Raw genomic sequence first — 24,013 nt, 5'->3', positions numbered from 1 at the left:
GTTTACATCCAACAATGAAGAAATGAAATTGTTTTTATCTCTACTGAGTAAAAACCAGCTCCCCTGATGATGATGATGATGATGATGATGATGATGATGATGGAGAGGAAGTGAAAGCCTCAGTGTGACGCATCGAGCCGCTGAACGGAGTCGCTTCCTGCTCGGCCTCAGAGGCGAGTCCTTCGGGTTCAGGGCTGCAGCAGACAGCAGCTGGATGTCTCCTGATGTTTCCAGATGTTTCCTGAGGTTAAGAAATTTCTGAGATTAATATAAAAATCCTGAGGTTCCTCCTGCTGGTTCTGTTCTGCTGAAATGGACCGCTGCTCTCTGGAGCGGCTCTTTCTCATCTGGACGCTGGTGATTCGCCTCGGTGGATTCTGCTTCGGTGAGTTTGGCTCACAGCTCCACCATGGAGGGAAACATCTGAGGCAGATCCAGCTTTTATTCAACTTTAATTCTTCTGAGCATTTTTCATTTTCAGAGACGTTTTTAAACATTTTCCACATCCGATCGATCGGTAACCTTGTTTTTTCATTGATCCGTTCAAAGTTCAGTCAGATATGAGTCCCACCAGTCTGAACCCAAAACTCGTTTCATTAAATTCACGAGTTTGAGTATAAAAATGTTCGAGGTAGATAATAAACCGATTAATACAAATTCAGGTCATTTTTTAAGTTTGCACTAATTTACTATTTTTAAAATTGTGATTCACATTTTAGTTCATTGAAGTTTATGCTAGTACTTTATGTATAAAGGAATCACTAAGTGAATCTTAATAAACTTCAAGTCTACCAAAATATTTCCAGTAGAAAATAGACCAGATACTTAGTAAGGTTTAGTTTTTGCAGTGTATTTTTACACTTTTTTTTATGAATTACTAAAACTAAAATGTACTGTTTTAATATTTATAATACTATAAGTACATTTGTAATTTCCCTTATTACTGGCGGTATAATATTTATATGCTGAAATATAATTCTTAATGTATTCTTTACTTACATCTAACTACTTTTCTCATAAAATGATAAAGTAACATTTTTATATTTATATAGAATAACAATTGGATTTCCAAAACACATTAAACATTTTTTTCTTGTCAGTATGTTGGAAACTTTGTGCTTTTCTTTCAATTATTTTTTCTTAAATATCAACTTTTGCTGTTTCTGAGTTTTATGGTTTGTTTGTTTTTGTTTTTGTCTTTGTAGTTTGTTTGTATTTTTGCTTCTATATTTTTTTAATCTTCTTAATTATTATTTATGTCTTTGATTGAACTGTTTTATGGCAATACTTTGTTTATTTTTTTTTAATAAATTTTTTTCTTCAAATTGTTTTTCTTGATTTTAGAACCAAAATTGTAGAGCTAAAATTTAGATTCTTTAAAAATTTCATAAAGTAAATATTTATTTAAAATAAGTTGTGTATATTAAATTATAGCAGTTTCAGGATCTGTTTGTGTTTTTCTATGGTAGAAATCACAGTGAGACACTTTGAGCTGAAACCATGTGAGGGAAACGACCGGATCTGCGTCACCAACCAGAGAGACTGCAAACCTCCGCCGCCTTCACCTTCACAGAGTGAGACACATTCATGGAAACACTTTGAAATATTAGACAAAAGCCTTAAAAATCTGATGAAATTGCATTTTAACACACTTTATGTTTTATTAATATTTTTAAAGGTCTGCAATTGTGATGTAATACCTCAAGGTTCCTCCAGGGGCGCTACTTTAGATCCAGACTTGAATCTTTAGAGTTCAGAATTATTTATGTTTCATTATAAACTATATTTGGTAATTTATTGGCTTTTTTTTCTCCGAAGAGTTTTTGCGGCGCTAGTGGCTCGCATTTTTTTTGGACAGTAGGCAGACCAGGAGTCGAACCCGCGACGACTCCCGGTCTCCAAATGTGGGGCGTGCTAACCCCCTGTGCCACCACAGCACGCCCCAATTTATTGGCTTTTTAAATAAATGTTTTACCTCCAAACGTATGGAGTTCTCTGTGTGCCACATGGGCTTTTATTCTAGTTTGTTGACTGTGACTGAATGGGAAATGAAAACCGAATAGCTCCGCCCCCTGATGATTTAGGGGCGGGGTCAACAAAAAAAAAACCTAAGGGCGTGGCCAAGTTTGAGAATGAGGGGAGGGCCTAAGTGGGCTTGTTGTCATGACAACAGCCCAACCTGGAGACTTTTCAGACCCGCTAGAGATTTTATTATTATCAAAAAAGCAACGAGTGACAAACCTGACGACTTGTTCCTTTGTTGTTGGAAACTTTCATGGCGACAGCATTGAACATTTCCCTTCCTAGACCCTGCTGCCAGTCTCTGACATGGCTGTATAGCAAACGGGGGGCTGTGATGTAGACGGCAACCCAACTGGACTGTTGGAACCAACAGAAACATTCAACTGCAGTACCACCGTTCAACCCACAGGGGGCAGCACTGGTTTCATACTAAATGTTGCACAATAAACAAATTTACACAACAATATCACAATTTGCTAAAAGGTATGAGACAAACTGAATTTAGCAGATAAACTGTCTAAATTCAGGACCAATTTAGACCCAAAACGATAAATATTAGGATATTACAATTTAAACTGAAATATGGGCTTTATTCTAGTTTGTTGATTATGACTGTAACTGTTGGATGATGGGAAGTTTCCACGTTTTTTGCTTCTCGATGATAATCTTTGAGCACGATCAGTAAATGTGCAGGCAGGAAGTAAAGTTTCAGAGCAGCTAGCTGCTAGCTGGTGGTAAAGTTGACATTTTGTCCAGTAAACCAAACTGAGACGGTTGAAAGTGTCGGGTGTTGAACTTGACTGGAGGTTTTTGATTCTCCTCTGCAGAGATGCTGAACATGTCCTGTTACTACCAGCAGACTGCAGACGGAGTCAGATCTGTGAGCTGCAGCTGGAGCCAGCAGGCTGAGAGTCGAGTCTCGCTCGTCTTCACCAGGTGAGACGATCTGAAGTCACTCCACCGCGTCCGGTTCTGCACCGCGGCGGGTCGGGGCGGATAAAAAGGACAAGAACATTTCCACCAAGACGCTTAGAGATTTTGAGATTAATCTCAGAAAGAACAAGGAAATTTCTGAGTTTCAAAAGTGAATAAAAAAAACAACTTCCAAGGTTTTTCTAAGAAATTTCTGAGATTAATACCAAAATTTAAGTTTTTCTAGCAAATTTGGACTTTTCAAAATCAGAAATGTCCTAGCTGTTTTTTTTGTTTTTTTTTTTTATTTCTGAGAATCTCAAAATGTAAAAAATTTTTCTTTCAGATTTTCCACTTTTGAAGGTCAGATTTTCCTAATTTTCCTAATTTTCCTAAATATTTATTTTATTAATTTCAATGTTTTCCTGGCAGATTCAAAAGTTTGCTAGAAATGTCCTTATTTTTGATATCTGAAACTTGAAAACTTCCTCGTTTTTTCCAAATAATTTCTGAGCTTAATCTAATATTTCTGAGTATTTTAGCAGAAATTTACTCCTTTTGTATCTACAGTGCCTCTAACACGCCGCCGTCTTTGTGTCTTTCCTCAGCGGGTCAGAAGTCTATTCCTGTCTGGGGATCTTCAACCCTGCGGCCTTCCTGGGTTCTCTCCGTGTGACGGCCCGGATACGGAGCTACCTGACCGGGACAGACGAATGGTCTCAGCCTCAGTTACTGTTGGATGCAGGTTAAAACATTTCCTCTGGTTTTAAATCTTTCAGACAATCTTTCAGAATGCCTCTCTAAACTACTGAACACACTTTTCTTTCCCCAGGTAGGAGCATTTTCTCTTTTGCTTCTGTTTCCTGTGGTTGCAGAATTTTTCTGTTGCATTAGTTTTTTTGTGTGTTTTGGAGTTTACATCATTCATGCGTTTGGACTTGTTGGCCACCGTAGTTTTGCAACTTAATTACATGTCTAGTTTTGTCTGCCGTTCTAATATCTTATCTACAAATTTCATCTTGTGAAAATGTCCTTTTTTTCCATTCCACACCTTGTTTTGTTCACATTTTCTGTATTTAGTTGCTTCAGTAACTTCCTCTTCTGCAAGTCCATATCCCGCCTACGTGTCACTGCATCGTGTTCAGACGTTACTAAATGACGTGAACGTGTTATCAAAGTGAGAATATGCTCTTATCTCATTTTAAACCCGCTGTTTCCACACTAATCTTTTCATGCATGTGAAAATGTTTTGTGCTAAAGAGGACGCATCTTGTTTTTACACAAGTAAACCTGAGGTGTTTTTATTTCTTTTTGTGTGGATTTTAAACATTTACTGGTGCACACATTAATATCTATAAATGTCACAGTATAGTTTGGTTGTGTTGTCGTCTGTTTCTGCGCCTGAGAAAGTCGACTGACTGATGAAATCTGTATTTGGTCTCTGCAGCCAAAACTTCAGAGTCTGTGATCGGGAGCGACAGGAGCGGAGACACGACCGTACGAACCCTGGACAGAGGTACAAACTATTTATTCATATTAATTAACTGAAATGATGGGTTGGCATCATTTTTAACCGTTATGTCTCCAGTTCCCTCCAGGCCTGCAGAGTTGTGTTACAGAGTGGAGAAGACAGGCGATGAAGAGTTTCTCCTCCTTCATCTCATCTGGATGGTAAAACTTGTCGAATCAATTCATGCTGTCAGATAAGAACCAGATGTTGAACACATTAAATATATACTGAAAGATTAATTTGATAGGACCTAAATGCACTAAAAGCACAAAATAAAAAATTAGCTTTTAGCTAATATCAGGCAAAGTATTTACATAATTAGATTTACCTTTTCATGATTTTACAGTTTCAAATTCACTTACTTTTTTCAAATTATTAAACAAATTTTAAGGCCCTAATTTTGCTCCATACAGTTATTTTTGTAATTTAACAGTTTCAAAAATTTTTAAACGCATTTCTTGATCACAATTCAGCTCCTTGCTATTTTTTAAAACTTCAGTAAATCATTTTTAAACAAATTTTATGGCAATAATTTAGCTCCATACTGCTCCACCCTGCAACCCTCATAACTCATAACGTGTTGATTAATAATTCAAAAAGTAACAGAAACATTTTAATCGTGTGGAAGAATCTCATGTTCTATATTTTCTCTGGATTTCAGGGTTCTGATCCAGGTCGGGTCCTTGGGTACCAGGTCCGCATCGACCCAAACGAACACGTTCAAAACGTCACCGAGACGACTTTCCTCCTGGTGGTGAAGGGGGGGAACTACAGCGCCACAGTTCGGGCCTTCAACGCAGCTGGTTTCGGACCCGCAACCCGACTGCAGATCGACACACAGGATCAGAACCGTGAGTTTTTCACAGCTTGACTGATCAGAGGATTCAGTTCATTGTAAATTAAACACCGAAAACTTTTCTCCTGTCTCATCAAAACAGGAAAGTTGACCGTTATCTTTTAAATTGTCACGTTTTAATTTCTGTTGCTTCAGTTTTGCAACATCCTGAGTGAGGTTGAGTTTCTTATCAGAGGAGAAACTGAGAATTCAGAGAGGAAGTGACCAGATGTTGGATAAAACTACTTCCTGTCACATCAGTTGGGGTTAAATTATCAAGGGTTGTTTGAAAAACCTCTGAATCAAAAACTGAAAAACTGACAAACTTCAATACTTTACTTTAAATACTATAAAATGAGAAGATTTTTAAAACGTGTTCGTTCATTAGTGGGTTCTCTAACCGTTTCATTTTCTGTGAAACTTTCTTCCTCCTGCAGCTCGACTCTCTGTGAGGAACTTGTGGATTTCCAGCGGTTATCCTGAAAACGAAGAGCTGCAGGTCCGGTGGACGACCGCCACCGCTCCGCCTGGCGGCCATGTTGTCGTTCAGTGGCGCTCAGAAGAGAACCCGTCCAGCAGCCGATGGGTCAGAGTCAACGGTTCCAGTTCCTCTGCTGTCATCACAGGTCACCTGACATGTTTATAGTTCATAATTCTAAAAAATATTATCTATTTTTCCTATTATTATAAATCAAAGGCAACTTAATCAGGTGTTTCTAATCCTGGAAATGTTCTTCAGGTGACAGAAGGCCGACTTTGTAACTGTCTTTATGTGACTCTGAAGGTTCAACCTGATCTCTGGTTTCCAGCAGTAATACCAGAAGCTGTGCACTGAAACTAGATCTACAGCTCTAGATTTATAACTCTAGATTTAAAACAAAGATAACTTCAGTTTTGTTCTGTTCAGCTGGAGAAAGTTTAGGCACATCCACACATTTATCTGTTCTAAGCATCTGTTCAGTGATTGGATGGTTCAAAGGTCACCTGGTGACATCGTCATGTAAATCTGCATAGTTATGGTAACTAATATTATTACTTATGAGAGCTCATAGATATTAGATAGGAGTGGTCCAAGAATTGAACCTTGTTGTACTCCACATGTAATTTTTAGGCCTGAAGAAATTAAGTGATTCATATCAGTCGATATCAATAATTAAGAATTTTTTTTTTCTTTTTGCTTTTAAATCAAACTGTCAAACTGCTGGTGACGTTTCCTGTTTTATCCAGTTTCCCCTCCATGTTCTTCTGTTTTTAAGAAGTTATGAGGCTCGTTAGCGAAACATGGAACTGCTGCTGCGCAAGTTACTCAACAGGTTGTTGCTAGGTAACCAAAGAGTGAGTGAGTTGCTAGGTAGCCAAAGAGTGAGTGAGTTGCTAGGTAACCAAAGAGTGAGTGAGTTAGTTGATGCCACCAAATCTTGCGTAGCTGTGAGTCTTTCCTCTGCCTACATCTCCCAGAATGCCGTGCACTTGTGGATCAGAGTTAGGTGAATATTCTATATATTGAATACTATATAGATGCATTATCTATTGATTATTGATAATACATCTATCATGAAATACATTATTGTCCAGCCCTAATTTCCTGTAATATTCTTAATTTTTTTTTTTGCTGAATTTAGTTAATTTAGTTAAAATTTCCAAACCAACACAAGTGTTTGAGCTGCAGCTGCTTCTTAAAATCTCTTTGGAAAACTTTGTTTGTACTTTTGTGTTGTTTCTTTTTTCCATCTTGTTCAGTTTCTGACCCTGTTTGTGTCTCCAGGTGTTGACCCTGATGAGTCGTACCTGGTCAGTGTGTTCCCTGTCTATAACCAGCAGTGTGGACCTACTCGGTCTCTGGCCGGCAGTCTGCAATATGGAGGTAACCATGGCAACCGCTGTTTTTAACGAAGAGGATGAAGAGAAGCATGACCTCTGGGTGATTTTCTTCTGCGTTTTCTCTCAGCCCTGATGGAGGTCGTCAGTCTGAAGGTCGTCAGCGTCACTAAAACCACGGTGACCGTCGTGTGGGCGTGGCAAAGGAAGCCCGGACCAATCAGAGTGGACCAATACCGAGTGATGCTGAGGAGAGACGCCGACACACAACGTCTGTTTTCACCTGAAGCATGTTAGTATCGTGTATTTAAAGTTTAGTGAAGCTGAGACACAAGCAGCCAAAACTATTCATCAGTTTTGGTGGCAACCGCTAATAGCAGAGCTAATTTTTCGCTTTAGCATCTTAGCTAACTTTGAAACGTTTTTCTGGCTAAATAAAGTTCAACATCTCTGTTGACGTTTTGTCATTGCCAGTTAGAAATTCTGGTTATATTCATGCTCAAATGTAGAAGTCTGTTTCCACAGCAGTTCTGTTTCATCTCATTTTCTCTTTTTTAGTGAACATTGAGTAAAACAAACAACAAATAAATTATATAGAAGAATACAGCACTTATATGAACAACAACTAGGGGTGTTAGTTAAACTAATACATGCATAAATTTACAGTTATGAATTTTTTTGAGAGCCCAATGTTGGTATAGCGCTTTAGCGTTAGCTACCACTAAATACTATGTTGGTATCGGGATTTAGCATTAGCATAACTAATATTTATGATTAGTGCTTTTGGGTTAGCACAGCTACATTTTTAGTTAGAGGTGTCCACCACTGTTAATTAGCTTCACCCAAATTAGCTTGATTATCCAGGTTTGGCTGCTTGGAAGGAAATAAAAACAAATGTTTGTTTCTTTCACCTGTGAACAGCCATCAGGTCTATAATCTGTTTTCCAGCTCTGTCTTTGTGGCCGGACCAGCAGCAGCACACCTTCTCCAACCTGACTCCCAGCACTGAGTATTCTCTGCTCCTATTGGCTGACAATGTTTCCAGAATCATCATCCCTGTGGCCACTCATTATGGTGAGCTGTTCAGCCCCGAAACTCAAATGAAAGAGACACCAGCTTGTTGTTTTTAATCGTGTGAAATTAAAAAGCAACGAGTTGATCTGAGCAGGGAGGAACTCCTGGTTGGTTGGAGTTTGGACTGTTTATGGTGACTGTCTTTAGTTTGAGGGGAATCCGACATTCCTCATTGCTGATTGGTCTGCTCTTCATGCGCCACCTGCTGGTGACAGCATGTTATTGCAGCAACATGTAATCTGCGATCTGTCGAACTAAACCAGCATCTGAGTCTCAGAGGATGAAGTTGTTGGAGCCGGTTTGATATTCTGGGATTTTCTCTCCTCAGATGAAGTTCCAGCAGTTGCCATGGTGATTCCTCTGCTGCTCCTGGTCGTCATGGTGACGATCATCTCCGTCCTCTCCAGAACTCTGTGAGTTACTGGAGACGAACATGACATCTGATAATGCTGCTCCGTCCGTCTGTTGCTTCTGTTTAATATGTTGAAATGTAGTTTATGTTATATTATTTATTAATTTTTAGTATCTAAAACATATTTATCACCAGTTTCTAAAATGTAAAACTTTCTTCTTACTAAACAATTTTTGATTCTGATTATTAGTTTCAGGCGTTTCTTAAAGATCCTCAGTGAACTTTGATGGTTTATTTTGTTATTTTTCACTTTACTGAAAGGAAGTTCAGATGTGAAGGCGATAAGATAATTCAGCTTTCCTCAGGATTTCCTGTGACTTTATCTCTTAGACATTTTGCTTGTAGAGATCATGTCTTCATGTTTGTATATTTTTGATTCTGACTATAAATGGCGTTTCTGTGCAGATACAAGTCGTACTTCTTCCCGATGATCTCCAGCCCTAGAAAAAGCACGGCAGGCCAGTGGCTGCTGAACCCGAACCTGAAGGTGATCGGACTTTTATTCTTTCATTTCGTTTCTGTTTGGGGAAGATTTCTTCCTCCAATAAAAGATTTTACAATCCAAGCTATATGCAGTAAAAAATTGACAAATTAGCTAGGTTCTGCAAACAACTGGAGCCAAAAATAAAATGGTGTTTGGGGGCAACATGGACACTTGGCCACGCCCCTCTGTGTGTCTTTGCTCCGCCCACTTTGGTAGGATTTTTCTAAATTTGTTTGGGGGCGGAGCTATGCGGTTAGTTACACGTTAACTAGAGTACACATTGTGCTACAACTGGAGAAATAAAATAATGAAGAAAAAATAATACAGCAATAAACTTCACAGCTTTTCACTTTCTGTTAAAGCAACAGAAAAACCAATAACAACGCAACATCCAAGCAACTAAAAATGTAAGGTTATAACAAATGAGAAGTTTTCATTGATCGAAAGCAAAACATTTAAAAATCAGCCAAACTGCAGGAACAAAACATCTTCGTCATCTGAGTGTTTCTGTTGATTTTCTCAGAAATGTGCGGAGAGGAACTTCCTGGACGTGGCCGACTTCCAGGTGACGGACATTTTAGGACAGAAGCATCTGATCCTGGTCCGCCCCAAAGATCTGCATAAGGAGACGTCTCTGCCACCAATCAGCAGCCTCTCAGTCAAACTGGACACTGTGCACATTACTGGTACCAAACCAATCACAGGACACGAGTGGGACGTTCGGCCAATCACAGAGCAGCAGCTGCTCTCTCTTCAGTCAGTTTTTACGTCGGAGATCGGAGGAACCGAAGGTCCTCTGCTGCAGGAACAGGAAGAGAGCGGCTGCTCTCCTCAGAGCGAGGAAGATGTTTATCCACCCCATCATCATCATCATCATCATCATCATCAGGCTTTCACGTTTCGGTTTTCAGAACTCCTGACGGACTTCCTGGAGCAACCGGAACCGGTGACTGGACCGCTCAAACCGGTCCCTGAGGTCGAGTATTTAACAAACGGCTGCTTCAGAGCAGAACCAGCAGCTGGATCAGAACCTTCAGTATCAGTCCTGCATTAACTCAGAGGAGGAACACTGACCCCTAGTGGCTGAAAAGTCCATGACAACACAAACAGGAAACTGCTTTAATGAGTTACTGAACCTTCGTTATGAATATAAAAATAAAAACATCTGAAATGGCAACTTATAAAAGAAAAGTATTCATTTGAGATCTTTTATTTGTTTAGAGATCCAACATGTGCAGCACTGGTTTAAATTTGATGTAGGAAAAATTAATCAGTAAAAACATTTGACATTAATAAAAACAGTTTTATGAACCAAAAGGACCAAAAAGATTTAATTATTTTCTTTTAACTGTTTCTTCTATCCAGTTACGTTAGTCAAGGTAAGTCAGGGAATTTATTAAACATTTTACTTCCCTGGAAAAATGACTTTTTTTTGCTGATGACGATGATCTGTTATTCTCCAATCTCCAAAAACCTACGCTAGCAGATTTCTTCCTCTGTGGTTTCTCTTTGTGTTGCAGCTTTGTGTAAATGTTTGTTTCTCTTCATGAACCAGGAAATAAAAAGTAAAACCTGAAGCGCCGTGTGGAGATGAGTCTATAGAGCCCAGCAGTTGTTGTGTTTCATTTAAAATCAGATGTTTGGTCCATTTGAACGTTTCAGCAACAGATCGAATCCTGAACGTTTCGTATCAGAGGTTGGAGTTCATGCAGATCCAGTGTCTGACCAGCTGATGGGCGATTGTCTGCCTGGGCGGGATGACGAACACTGAGCGGTCTCCTCTGAATAAAGAATCGATCACCTACAAACAGAAGATGAAAACTCAGGTTTGTGTTTGTGAGGGTGAATGAGAAACCCTGCTGAGAGCTGAGACCTTCTGCCTGCAGCGGCTGATTCTGCTGTCAGAGGAGGAAGAACTGAACTGAACCTGCTGAGCCTGAAGCTGATCCAAAAACACCAACAAGTTCATGGCTCAAAAACAAGCCATGAACTTGTTGGCGGGGTCCAGCCAGGTGTTTTACAGCTGAATGGTTGCCATGGAGATTACAGGACTTCTCATGCATGAAAGAGTCAAAGCAACACTCCATGTTTGTTTCTGATGAGGGAAACATTTTATAACAAGATGGAAAGATAGAAAAGGTTGACTTTACATGATACTGGCTTTTTAAAATGGGTAAAACTGGTAATGAATAAATCCATCCCATAATAAACCAAAACAAACTCAATAATTTCCTCTTAATTGATTTGTTTTTCTTTCTTTCTACCAAAAACTGGATGACAAAAGTCTTCAGTCTGGTGTTTTGGTCTCAACTAAACCTTTTAAAGGACAATTTTGTTTTCATAATTCTTTTTATTTGTTGTTTTGTTTGGATATTTTAAATGTTTTCCAGTTACAGTGTTAAATGTTTATCAGAGTTTAAACTTTATCGATCTTTGAGAGGATGAACTCATTTCATTATATTATCTCAAAACAACAATATTATAATTAATGAATAACTTCTGGGACAATTTATCATCCAGTAAAATTAGTTACTGCAACAGGCCTAAAATAACGTCTCTTAATGTCGTCAGGATTATTTATTGCTGACCTGTTGCCGTGGAAACCACCGCGCCTCCTCGATCTCCTTCTCGTCCACCTTGATGTCGGTGGACACGGCGACGGCGAGGCAGCCGATCATGAGGTTGGAGGGCATGGGCCACGGCTGGCAGGAGACGTACTGGACCGGGCCCACCGTCACGCCGCTCTCCTCCTCCGTCTCCCTCCTCACCGCCTCCTCCAGCGTCTCCCCTGCAGCCATGGAGACCCGCTCAGACCGCGGCCGGCGGCTTTTCAGGCCAGGATGTGTGTGTGTGTGTGTGTGTGTGTTGCCAGCTCACCAGGCTCCACGAATCCGGCGAGACAGGAAAACATCCCGACGGGGAAAACCTTCTTCCTGCCCAGCAGACACTGGTTTCCATCAGGGTGGATCACCAGCATGATGACCACTGGGTCTGAAATCAGGTTGACAAACATCCATGTTCATCTGTGATCAGAAATAAATTTACTTAAAAGACTTTTTAAAAAGTTAAAGATAACTTATTTAAACTGTATTTTAAGTTTTGTTCAGTGTTTATCTGGAAATTTCACATGTTGTAATTAGATTAACATTTTAAACTTGGACAATTTTAAAGGTATTTTCATTGAAGATCAGATAAATGGATCTGGTTCTGATCGGTGGTGTTCAAGCGCTCCCCCTAGTGGTGAACAAGTGAACCTCAGTTCAGCCAATCAAAGGCTTCATTCTGGTATTATTTTGACTTTATTGTTGTACGACGTTATTTTCATATTTTTATGACTGTCATATTATTACCACTTTATTTTTGTATTATTTTGACTTTACTGAAGTTTTATTACTTTATTCTCATTATGCAACTATTGTTGCTTGACTTTATTCTTATATTATTACGAATTTTTTCATGTATTATCTCACTTGCTGATGGAGCCCCACAGGGATGTGTTCAGGGTCCTGCTCTGTTTAGTTTGAACATTAACTCTTCATTATAACTACGATCGCTCACTGTTAAAGGGGCAGTATCATAGAAACCACATTTCTGATTTTCCATCACGTTATAATGTTATTCCCTCATCAAAAACTTGATTCTTTAATGAATGTCTGAGAAATACTTTAGTCTCCATGCCAACCATTCAGCTGTGCAAAACACCTGGGAGAACCTAGCTCCGCCTTCGAGGCACAGCTCCTCCTCCACTCAGCTCCTTCAGACTAGCCAGCAGCAATTAGCAAACACCTGCTGAGGTTATTAAGGAGCTGCTTCTCAGATCAACGCAGGAAAAAAACGTTAAAGGGTTAATAGAGAAGCCATGTTGGAACGACGTCCTGAAGGCGGAGCTTCAGGAAGAGCAGGAGTTTTTAAAGAGACAGAGGCCCAATTTCAAGGTGTTATGAAGTCAAATTTCTTTTAGATCATATTTGATACATTTAGCATTTTATAGTAACTGAAGGCGACAGCTGAAAAATTGGGAATTACATAAGAACTTCACCTTTTTGGTGCTTGTCGTTTAACTATCTTCTTGCTGTTTCTTTGCAGCTTTGTCTAAACTTTCCTGCTGATGTTGGTGTTTGAGGAGCAGAGCGGCAGATTCGTACCGACTCTTGGGTAGCATGTGTTGTGGACACCCTGCAGGCTGCGGCACTCAGAGTTCAGACAGCTCCGCTTGTAGCCGCCCTCCTCCATCTTGGTGGCGCCGCCACACGTCGGGCAGAAGCTGTAGCGGCTGTGCCAGGCCAGCACCGACCGGGCCTGCGCCACGACGCCTGGAGCCGCACAGAGGGAAGCATCACCGCTCAGGAAGAACCGGCAGGAAAACCACAGAAGGAGAAGAAGAAAGTTCCTGACCTGCCTCTTCCTCGCTCAGCTTCAGCAGGTCTCTGTTGGGACTTCTTGGGAATGAACAGTTCTTTTCTCTGCAGCGCTCCAGGAGGGCAGCAGCGTCTTCGTCTGTGTTGATGGCGAACCAAACCGGAGGCTCAGAGAGACTCTCTGCTTTCTCAGAGGAGGAGGAAGAGGAAGGGCTCTTCGTCTTCTCTATTCCGAGGAAGATCGTCACGGATGAAGGTTTCAGCAGGAGATCCTTCACTTCCTCAAACCTGAACAGGCACAGTTTCATGTCCCCCTGCTGCAGGAGGAGCCACAAAAGGTCAAATAAATAACTGAGATGAATCTCAACATGTTGGATTCAAATTTCTGACCCAAACTCAACAGATTTTCCAACCAGCTGCTTTAAATGCCAATTCAGTTGTACTTCATACTTATCTGCACTAAATTACCTCTGTGTTCCCTGAACAAACACTAAAACACATCAGATGTGACTGAGGATGAGAAAACTAGCTTTAGCATGCTAACATCAGGGCTTGCTAGCTAGTGCTAGTATTTAGACTTATTTTAATTTAGTTTAAGAATCCATTTATTTGACGTAAAGGAAAGAAAGTCAAGAGAAAATCTGTTACATTTGAACATTTTCAACAAGTTTGAAAGCTAAAACAATTAACTGTGTGCCAGTGGCGGTTATAGACCTTTTTTTAAAATGAAATCAAAACAATGAAACAAAAAAAAATATTTATTATATTAAGCTAAAAGTGCAACATCTTACTTTTTAATTTATTAATATAAGACTGTGAAGGTAAAGTAAATTTCTTTATGCCATCGCAGGAATTGTTGTGTTTCAGGATTTTGAGCAAAATTAAAATCAAAGGTTCACTATAAGAGTTTTCTTTAGCATGCTAATGTTAGCGTTAGCTTGCTCAATCTACTCATACTAATATGTTTAAGTTGATTTCATCTGTCAAAAATAGAAATCTTTGTTTCTACTTGTATTACTTTGATGAACCTTTAATGCAGTGTATGTTAGATCCTTCTGCAGCGTCGTATTTTGACCCGATCAACCCGTCGATGCGGCGTTAGCCTCAGGGTCGTACCGCTTCACTGCCGTCCTGCTGCTGCGTTCTGACCATGGGGCTGAGGTTGGAGAACAGGAGGTAGACGGTCTCCGAGTCGCTCTGTTTGGCCTCTAACCAGACCTTATCGGTTCTCCTCCCGCTCTGCCGGTCCAGCGTCTCTCTGCTGAAGTAGTTTTCGTGCGGATGGAGGTCGGCGCCGGGCAGGATTCGCCCGCAGCCGTCGGCCGCGCGGCCCAGCAGGCCGGCGATGTGTCTGTGACCCCAGAACGTGGCGATATCGTAGGCGGTCTGTGATGAACTGTTCACTGAGAACTTGTCACAACTGAGGGCCAAAAAAACAAAAACAGATTAGATTCAGAAATCAAAATCAGTGAAAGTTTACAGCATTTTAAATGTTGATTAGAGTTCAACTTTTTGAGTTTGACCCAGTTCTGTATTTCTGTATCACCTGAATAGTGAATCATAATTAGAGACGCACTGATCAGATATTAATATCTTTATCTCTCCATTACTGAAAAAAATTCCAGATTGGTATCGGTGATCCATAAGGGCAGATCTATTCAATCTAGTTCTATACTTTGTGCTGTGAGTGACGTCATGCTTTATTATTTATTTTACATCATGTTTAGATTTTCTAACTGAACTTTCTGAACCGTTTGAAAGACGATTTGTTGCAGTTTATTTTTAAGTTTAATCAAGTTGGTCAACATGTTGTTTCTGTCAGTTTGTTTCTTTATTATTTATTTTACGTTTGCTGTTAAAATCCTAATTGCTCTGACTGAACAAATTAACGTTGTTTTAATCGGTTTTGAAGATATTGGTGCATTTCAGTGAGCTGCATCGGTGCATCAAATACATTTATAATTCAGTACATTTATGTCTGTGTTTTTAAAAAAAAGAAACATTTAAAGTCATTCAGCTGTTGTCGGTATCGGTTGATGCTAACCCTCAGATATCGGTATCGGTATCGGAAGTGTAAAACGTGGATCGGTGCGTCTCTAATCATGATTGTTGCAGACGAAGGAGCAGCGTTTCACCCGAGCAGCAGCAGCTTCTCCGCCACATGGTGGTGGCCGTTACGAGCTGCTAGCATCAGCGCCGTCCAGCCGCTGTGTCCCGTCTGGTTGATGAGTGAAGGGGCGTTGGACAGAAGGGTGGACACCTGGGACAGGTCTCCTCTTGCTGCAGCGTCCAGAAACTTCTCCAACATTTCCTCTTTGGCGCTCAGCTGCAAACTCGTCATCTGGAAAAACCAAATAATCTTCCGTTAAACGTAAAGCAGCTGCACTAATCTTACTAACAACTTTATTTATCAGTTATCTTTGGTAACTTATTGGGTTTCTGTGGAATTTGAAATGCAGATGCTTCTCAGTAAATTAGCAAATCATTTCTCCAAGCTAAATATTGAATGTCAAACTAAATATTTAGTTTCAAGACTGAACATTTAACTCCCACTATTTAGTTTTTCAACTAAGTATTTAGCTCCACCTAGATATTTAGTGAGTAAACTAAATATTTAACTCTAACTAAATATTTTGTTAGCAAGCTAAATGTTTCACTCCAAAGTAAATTTCCAGACAGAATATTTAGCTTTTTTAGCTATGAAGCTTAAGTTTTCAAACTGAATGTCTGAAAATTTATTGCAATAACATTTAGCTCATTTACTAAATATTTATCTCCCGCTAAATAAAATAAAACGTTCGTGTTACTCTCTTGGTGGAGCGGGTCAGTCACTGCAGTCTTCATCGTAGATCTCAGTGTCTAAGGTGAAGGCCATAAAATCACATTTATTTATTAAAATTCCTACATTTCTGTTTGATCTTATAATTTAACCTTTATTTAGTTTTCATTTTGTAAGCCAGAATCATCAGAGTTAAAGAAGTATATAACTCTGTTTGTTATTTATCTACTTTAGTTTCAGTCATACAGAACACAAAGGAAAATAAATGAGATAATTTGAGACAAACTTAAGTTCAGTCAAAAGCCGGAAGTCCTCTGGGCCTTTAAATATTTTCTCCCTCTCCTATTGGACCAGAGGGCCGTCAATCACATCGAAGCCCCGCCCACCGGAACCCACAGTGTTATAAATCAAACTGTTTTATAAAAAGCGAGCTGACTTCCAGCTTTAACACGCCAGGAATCACTTCCTGCTGACTCTTCATGCTTCGGTCCTGGAAGTTAAAAACCTCACAGATATTTTACCGACTCCTCTGGTTCATTAACCGCCTGGACGCAGAAACTACAGCCGGTTTACGGTTCACGGTTCACCGGGACTTTAACTCCGGGAAATAACCGCCTGCAGTTTCACTTACAGGCAGAAGATGATCGTAACGCGGCTTCTGCTCACCTTGTTCGCCGCGTCCTGCTTCACCTTTCAGCTGTTGGATCAACGGCGACGAGCTGCGTTCAAAGGACAACACGGGAACTGTGAGGCGTTCAGGTGCTGCCCGCACTGTAGTAGTTCAGAGTTTTTCTTGTCTTGTAATTTTTTAAAATTTTTTCTTATCTTTTCTTCTCCCCTTAAAGCCGTATCCCCCAGTATCCAGCTTCATAGTTTTGATGTGTTGCGAATTTGATTAGTTCTGTTATTTTCTGAAAGTCTTCATTTTTACAGCTGTTAAAATATTTTTTCTGATTTTCCAGAAAATGTGACTTTCTTCCTTCAGATCTGGAACCAGTCTGATCAGAATCAGCTTCACTGGCAAAGATTGAGGAACAATTAAATAATTTCACTTTGGTTTCAGATATAAAGTATAAAAATATGTTGCCAAACTTTTCAGCCTGACCCCCAAAATTATTATAAAATACATATTATTTTCTTCTATTTATTTAAAAATATATGGAAGAAAATAATTATATGAATTTTTTATTAATTATTTTTACAAAAAGATTTAAATATATATTACTGTCCATTATTTAATGAGTTTTTAAAACACTTTTATTTCATGATATGTTTATTTAATTTAGTCCCTTTTGGTGCTACATACACACACCACAAAGGATACGGGATATTTTTCATTTAATTAAAATTTTTCATCGTTTCAGCTGGAGAAATGGGAGCATGTCCCTTTAAGAACCTGCAGGCCTGCATGCTGGGAAGCCAATAGCTTTATTGGGGCCTGCCATGCAAAGCAATGGCAGGAACCTATTGCTATTCTCCCAAGAAAAGTTTCTTTATTATTATTGGGGCCTGCCATGCAAAGCAATGGCAGGAACCTATTGCTATTCTCCCAAGAAAAGTTTCTTTATTGGGGCCTGCCATGCAAAGCAATGGCAGGAACCTATTACTATTGTCGGAGAGAAGCGTCTCTTTAAGTATTATTGGGGCCTGCCATGCAAATGGCAGGAACCTATTACTATTGTCGGAGAGAAGTGTCTCTTTATTTATTTTTCTTCCGTAACCGTTAATGCGGCTCATACCGCTGGGTGCACACCTACAAATGAGGTATCAAAACGTGCAGAAAATTCACGCCATGATTGCTATTACTTTTGGTGGGATTTGGGCTTAACGTGGCGACATAATTCGCAAAAAACTACGAAAAAAATCCCATTATAAGTCAATGGGAAAAATCCTAGAAATACCCTATTTTACCCTATTTTTGAGGATTTTCTGTGTCGTCACAAATTCACCTAGAAATGCCATTCAAATTTCATTTTGTAGATACGTCTGTGATCTCTTCGAAAGTGAAGACGGCTCGTCGATACGAGTTACGGTTTGTCCACAATTTGCCTCTAAGCGACCCAAAGTTTCTCATTTTTGCTCATATTAGAGTGACAGCCGATCTCGGTTCATATCTGGGCACAACATTTCTTTCTCTCATCACTGTAAATGCTCTGAGTGAGGTACAGATATGAATCTCGGGACTATCGCAGAAGACACATTGAACTGTCATACGCTCGAAACGCTTTTCGAATATGTATTACGGTTCCCGAACAAGAAGGATTTGTTTCCAATGCTTTTTTTCAGTAAAGTGTGTTTGCTCAAACACACAATTGTGTGTTTGACAGCTCAGAGCTCACAGCTCACACCTGCTGAGACCATTATTTGCCATAGCAACGGAACTCAAGAGGCTATTGGCTGCTGATTTGGACTACAGATACGCATCATTGTAGTTCTATCTATCCTCAGTTGAAACAGATCAGGACTGAGAACTGGCCTTTACAACTACTTGCTGCTTTGGGCTGTATATAACTGATTTAACTCAGTAACTGTTACACATGGGATTAGTTTGGAACTTTAAAATTAAGCATACTGAAAATTTCAAAATAAAAGCCTTGAATATTTTTACATCAGGTAATTGCTGTTTTTGGCCGTATATGACTTTTTCATCCAAAGCACTGTTACACATGGGATTAGTTTGTAACTTTAAAATGGAGCATAATAATAATTTCAAAATAAAAGCCCTGAATATTTTTACATCATGTAATTGCTCTTTTTGGCTTTATCTGACTTTTCCATCCAAAGCACTGTTACACATGGGATTAGTTCGGAACTTTAAAATGGAGCATAATAATAATTTCAAAATAAAAGCCTTGAATATTTTTACATCAGGTAATTGCTGTTTTTGGCCGTATATGACTTTTTCATCCAAAGCAATGTTACACATGGGATTAGTTTGGAACTTTAAAATGGAGCATAATAATAATTTCAAAATAAAAGCCCTGAATATTTTTACATCATGTAATTGCTGTTTTTGGCTTTATCTGACTTTTCCATCCAAAGCACTGTTACACATGGGATTACTTTGGAACTTTAAAATGGAGAATATAAATAATTTCAAAATAAAAGCCTTGAATATTTTTACATCAGGTAATTGCTTTTTTTGGCCGTATATGACTTTTTCATCCAAAGCAATGTTACACATGGGATTAGTTTGGAACTTTAAAATGGAGCATAATAATAATTTCAAAATAAAAGCCTTGAATAGTTTTACATCAGGTAATTGCTGTTTTTGGCTTTATTTGACGTTTTCATCCAAAGCACTGTTACACATGGGATTACTTTGGAACTTTAAAATGGAGAATAATAATAATTTCAAAATAAAAGCCTTGAATATTTTTACATCAGGTAATTGCTTTTTTTGGCCGTATATGACTTTTTCATCCAAAGCAATGTTACACATGGGATTAGTTTGGAACTTTAAAATGGAGAATAATAATTTCAAAATAAAAGCCTTGAATATTTTTACATCAGGTAATTGCTGTTTTTGGCTTTATTTGACGTTTTCATCCAAAGCACTGTTACACATGGGATTAGTTTGGAACTTTAAAATGGAGCATAATAATAATTTCAAAATAAAAGCCTTGAATATTTTTACATCAGGTAATTGCTCTTTTTGGCTTTATTTGACTTTTTCATCCAAAGCACTGTTACACATGGGATTAGTTTGGAACTTTAAAATGGAGCATAATAATAATTTCAAAATAAAAGCCTTGAATATTTTTACATCAGGTAATTGCTCTTTTTGGCTTTATTTGACTTTTTCATCCAAAGCACTGTTACACGTGGTATTAGTTTGGCCCTTTGAAATGAAGCATTCTGAAAATTTCAAAATAAAAGCCTTGAATAATTTTACATGACGTAATTGCTCTTTTTGGCTTTATTTGACTTTTTCATCCAAAGCACTGTTACACGTGGTATTAGTTTGGCCCTTTGAAATGAAGCATACTGAAAATTTCAAAATAAAAGCCTTGAATATTTTTACATCAGCTACTTGTGTTTTGAGCATTATATAACTATTTTAACCCAAGGACTATTACGCATGGGATTAGTTTGGCCCTTTGAAATGAAGTTTAACAAAACTTCCAAAATAAAAGCCTTGACAACATTTTAAATCGTACCGAACGGTGCACGTCCGCCTCGCTTAACGTTCTTGCGGTTCTCCGCGTGCCACTGCTTACGTCGCGGCGTTCTTTGGCGTCGACGCCGATTTGTGGCGCGACGACGCCGGGCCCGAACCCCACGGCCGCGCCTTGGCAGGCCCCGGCTAAATTTCTTCCGAAATTTTCTAGTTGGGGCCTGCCATGCAAAGCAATGGCAGGAACCTATTACTCTACACCCAACAAAGTGTCTCTTTATTATAATTCTTTATTTTTCTTCCGTCACCGTTAATGCGGCTCATACCGCTGGGTGCACACCTACAAATGAGGTATCAAAACGTGCAGAAAATTCACGCCATTGGAGCTATTACTTGTGGTGGGATTTGGGCTTAACGTGGCGACATAATTCGCAAAAAACTACGAAAAAAACCCCATTATAACTCAATGGGAAAAATCCTAGAAATACCCTATTTTTGAGGATTTGCTGTGTCGTCACAAATTCACCTAGAAATGCCATTCAAATTTCATTTTGTAGATACGTCTGTGATCTCTTCGAAAGTGAAGACGGCTCGTCGATACCAGTTACGGTTTGTCCACAATTTGCCTCTAAGCGACCCAAACTTTCTCATTTTTGCTGAAATTACAGTGACAGCCGATCTTGGTTCATATCTGGGCACAACATTTCTTTCTCTCATCGCTGTAAATGCTCTGAGTGAGGTACAGATATGAATCTCGGGACTATCGCAGAAGACACATTGAACTGTCATACGCTCGAAACGCTTTTCGAATATGTATTACGGTTCCCGAACAAGAAGGATTTGTTTCCAATGCTTTTTTTCAGTAAAGTGTGTTTGCTCAAACACACTTGTGTGTTTGAGAGCTCACAGCTCAGAGCTCACACCTGCTGAGACCATTATTTGCCATAGCAACGGAACTCAAGAGGCTATTGGCTGCTGATTTGGACTACGAATACGCATCGCTGTAGTTCTATCTATCCTCAGTTGAAACAGATCAGGACTGAGAACTGGCCTTTAGAACTACTGCTGCTATGGGCTGTATATAACTGATTTAACTCAGTAACTGTTACACATGGGATTAGTTTGGAACTTTAAAATGGAGCATAATAATAATTTCAAAATAAAAGCCTTGAATAGTTTTACATCAGGTAATTGCTGTTTTTGCCTTTATTTGACGTTTTCATCCAAAGCACTGTTACACATGGGATTACTTTGGAACTTTAAAATGGAGAATAATAATAATTTCAAAATAAAAGCCTTGAATATTTTTACATCAGGTAATTGCTTTTTTTGGCCGTATATGACTTTTTCATCCAAAGCAATGTTACACATGGGATTAGTTTGGAACTTTAAAATGGAGAATAATAATTTCAAAATAAAAGCCTTGAATATTTTTACATCAGGTAATTGCTGTTTTTGGCTTTATTTGACGTTTTCATCCAAAGCACTGTTACACATGGGATTACTTTGGAACTTTAAAATGGAGAATAATAATAATTTCAAAATAAAAGCCTTGAATATTTTTACATCAGGTAATTGCTGTTTTTGGCTTTATATGACTTTTTCATCCAAAGCACTGTTACACATGGGATTAGTTTGGAACTTTAAAATGGAGCATAATAATAATTTCAAAATAAAAGCCTTGAATATTTTTACATCAGGTAATTGCTGTTTTTGGCTTTATTTGACGTTTTCATCCAAAGCACTGTTACACATGGGATTACTTTGGAACTTTAAAATGGAGAATAATAATAATTTCAAAATAAAAGCCTTGAATATTTTTACATCAGGTAATTGCTGTTTTTGGCTTTATATGACTTTTTCATCCAAAGCACTGTTACACATGGGATTACTTTGGAACTTTAAAATGGAGCATAATAATAATTTCAAAATAAAAGCCTTGAATATTTTTACATCAGGTAATTGCTCTTTTTGGCTTTATTTGACTTTTTCATCCAAAGCACTGTTACACGTGGTATTAGTTTGGCCCTTTGAAATGAAGCATTCTGAAAATTTCAAAATAAAAGCCTTGAATAATTTTACATGACGTAATTGCTCTTTTTGGCTTTATTTGACTTTTTCATCCAAAGCACTGTTACACGTGGTATTAGTTTGGCCCTTTGAAATGAAGCATACTGAAAATTTCAAAATAAAAGCCTTGAATATTTTTACATCAGCTACTTGTGTTTTGAGCATTATATAACTATTTTAACCCAAGGACTATTACGCATGGGATTAGTTTGGCCCTTTGAAATGAAGTTTAACAAAACTTCCAAAATAAAAGCCTCGTGCCACTGCTTACGTCGCGGCGTTCTTTGGCGTCAACGCCGATTTGTGGCGCGACGACGCCGGGCCCATGCCCGACGGGCGCGCCTTGGCAGGCCCCGGCTAAATTTCTTCCGAAATTTTCTAGTTGGGGCCTGCCATGCAAAGCAATGGCAGGAACCTATTACTCTACACCCAACAAAGTGTCTCTTTATTATAATTGGGGCCTGCCATGCAAAGCAATGGCAGGAACCTATTACTATTGTCGGAGAGAAGCGTCTCTTTAATATTCTTTATTCTTCCGTAACCGTTAATGCGGCTCGTACCGCTGGGTGCACACCTACAAATGAGGTATCAAAACGTGCAGAAAATTCACGCCATTGGAGCTATTACTTGTGGTGGGATTTGGGCTTAACGTGGCGACATAATTCGCAAAAAACTACGAAAAAAACCCCATTATAACTCAATGGGAAAAATCCTAGAAATACCCTATTTTTGAGGATTTGCTGTGTCGTCACAAATTCACCTAGAAATGCCATTCAAATTTCATTTTGTAGATACGTCTGTGATCTCTTCGAAAGTGAAGACGGCTCGTCGATACCAGTTATGGTTTGTCCACAATTTGCCTCTAAGCGACCCAAAGTTTCTCATTTTTGCTCATATTAGAGTGACAGCCGACCTCGGTTCATATCTGGGCACAACATTTCTTTCTCTCATCACTGTAAATGCTCTGAGTGAGGTACAGATATGAATCTCGGGACTATCGCAGAAGACACATTGAACTGTCATACGCTTAAAACGCTTTTCGAATATGTATTACGGTTCCCGAACAAGAAGGATTTGTTTCCAATGCTTTTTTTCAGTAAAGTGTGTTTGCTCAAACACACTTGTGTGTTTGAGAGCTCACAGCTCAGAGCTCACACCTGCTGAGACCATTATTTGCCATAGCAACGGAACTCAAGAGGCTATTGGCTGCTGGTTAGGACTACGAATACGCATCGTTGTAGTTCTATCTATCCTCAGTTGAAACAGATCAGGACTGAGAACTGGCCTTTACAACTACTTGCTGCTTTGGGCTGTATATAACTGATTTAACTCAGTAACTGTTACACATGGGATTAGTTTTACACTTTAAAATTAAGCATATTGAAAATTTCACAATAAAAGCCCTGAATATTTTTACATGACGTAATTGCTCTTTTTTGGCTTTATTTGACTTTTTCATCCAAAGCACTGTTACACATGGTATTAGTTTGGCCCTTTAAAATGAAGCTTAACAAAAATTTCAAAATAAAAGCCTTGAATATTTTTACATCAGCTACTTGTGTTTTGAGCATTATATAACTATTTTAACCGAAGGACTATTACGCATGGGATTAGTTTGGCCC

The 24,013-nt window shown here is 38.9% G+C and overlaps 2 protein-coding genes across 3 annotated transcripts; one reads left to right on the top strand and one right to left on the bottom strand.

Annotated features, from left to right (window-relative positions):
• The first annotated feature begins 132 nt into the window (after positions 1 to 132).
• LOC111610352 lies at positions 133 to 10,732 on the top strand. 2 transcript variants are annotated; one of them, XM_023344123.1, is made up of 15 exons: positions 133 to 385; positions 1,470 to 1,574; positions 2,850 to 2,958; positions 3,543 to 3,679; positions 4,382 to 4,450; positions 4,523 to 4,605; positions 5,106 to 5,295; positions 5,717 to 5,905; positions 7,045 to 7,143; positions 7,228 to 7,389; positions 8,046 to 8,171; positions 8,500 to 8,584; positions 8,989 to 9,070; positions 9,430 to 9,474; positions 9,591 to 9,680. In XM_023344123.1, exons 1-14 carry the CDS (start codon positions 313 to 315, stop codon positions 9,445 to 9,447), a joined length of 1,527 nt encoding a protein of 508 aa, XP_023199891.1. In that variant the 5' UTR covers positions 133 to 312; the 3' UTR covers positions 9,448 to 9,474; positions 9,591 to 9,680. The 2 variants fall into 2 exon arrangements, with proteins under 2 accessions (XP_023199891.1, XP_023199890.1); XM_023344122.1 differs by lacking the exon at positions 9,430 to 9,474 and having other exon boundaries at positions 9,591 to 10,732.
• Positions 10,262 to 17,085, bottom strand: nudt12 (nudix hydrolase 12). Its single transcript, XM_023344124.1, has 8 exons — positions 16,871 to 17,085; positions 15,561 to 15,766; positions 14,542 to 14,845; positions 13,463 to 13,742; positions 13,213 to 13,380; positions 11,945 to 12,058; positions 11,656 to 11,855; positions 10,262 to 10,868 (listed from the first exon to the last, which is right to left on the bottom strand). The coding sequence occupies exons 2-8, from the start codon at positions 15,764 to 15,766 to the stop codon at positions 10,758 to 10,760; spliced, it is 1,383 nt and encodes a 460-aa protein (XP_023199892.1). The 5' UTR covers positions 16,871 to 17,085; the 3' UTR covers positions 10,262 to 10,757.
• Between the last annotated feature and the right edge of the window lie 6,928 nt (positions 17,086 to 24,013).

Source organism: Xiphophorus maculatus, chromosome 12 (assembly GCF_002775205.1).
Source record: "Xiphophorus maculatus strain JP 163 A chromosome 12, X_maculatus-5.0-male, whole genome shotgun sequence".
NCBI lineage: Eukaryota > Metazoa > Chordata > Actinopteri > Cyprinodontiformes > Poeciliidae > Xiphophorus > Xiphophorus maculatus.
Note: the sequence above shows the minus strand (reverse complement) of the source record. Positions and strands in the feature narration are given on the sequence as shown.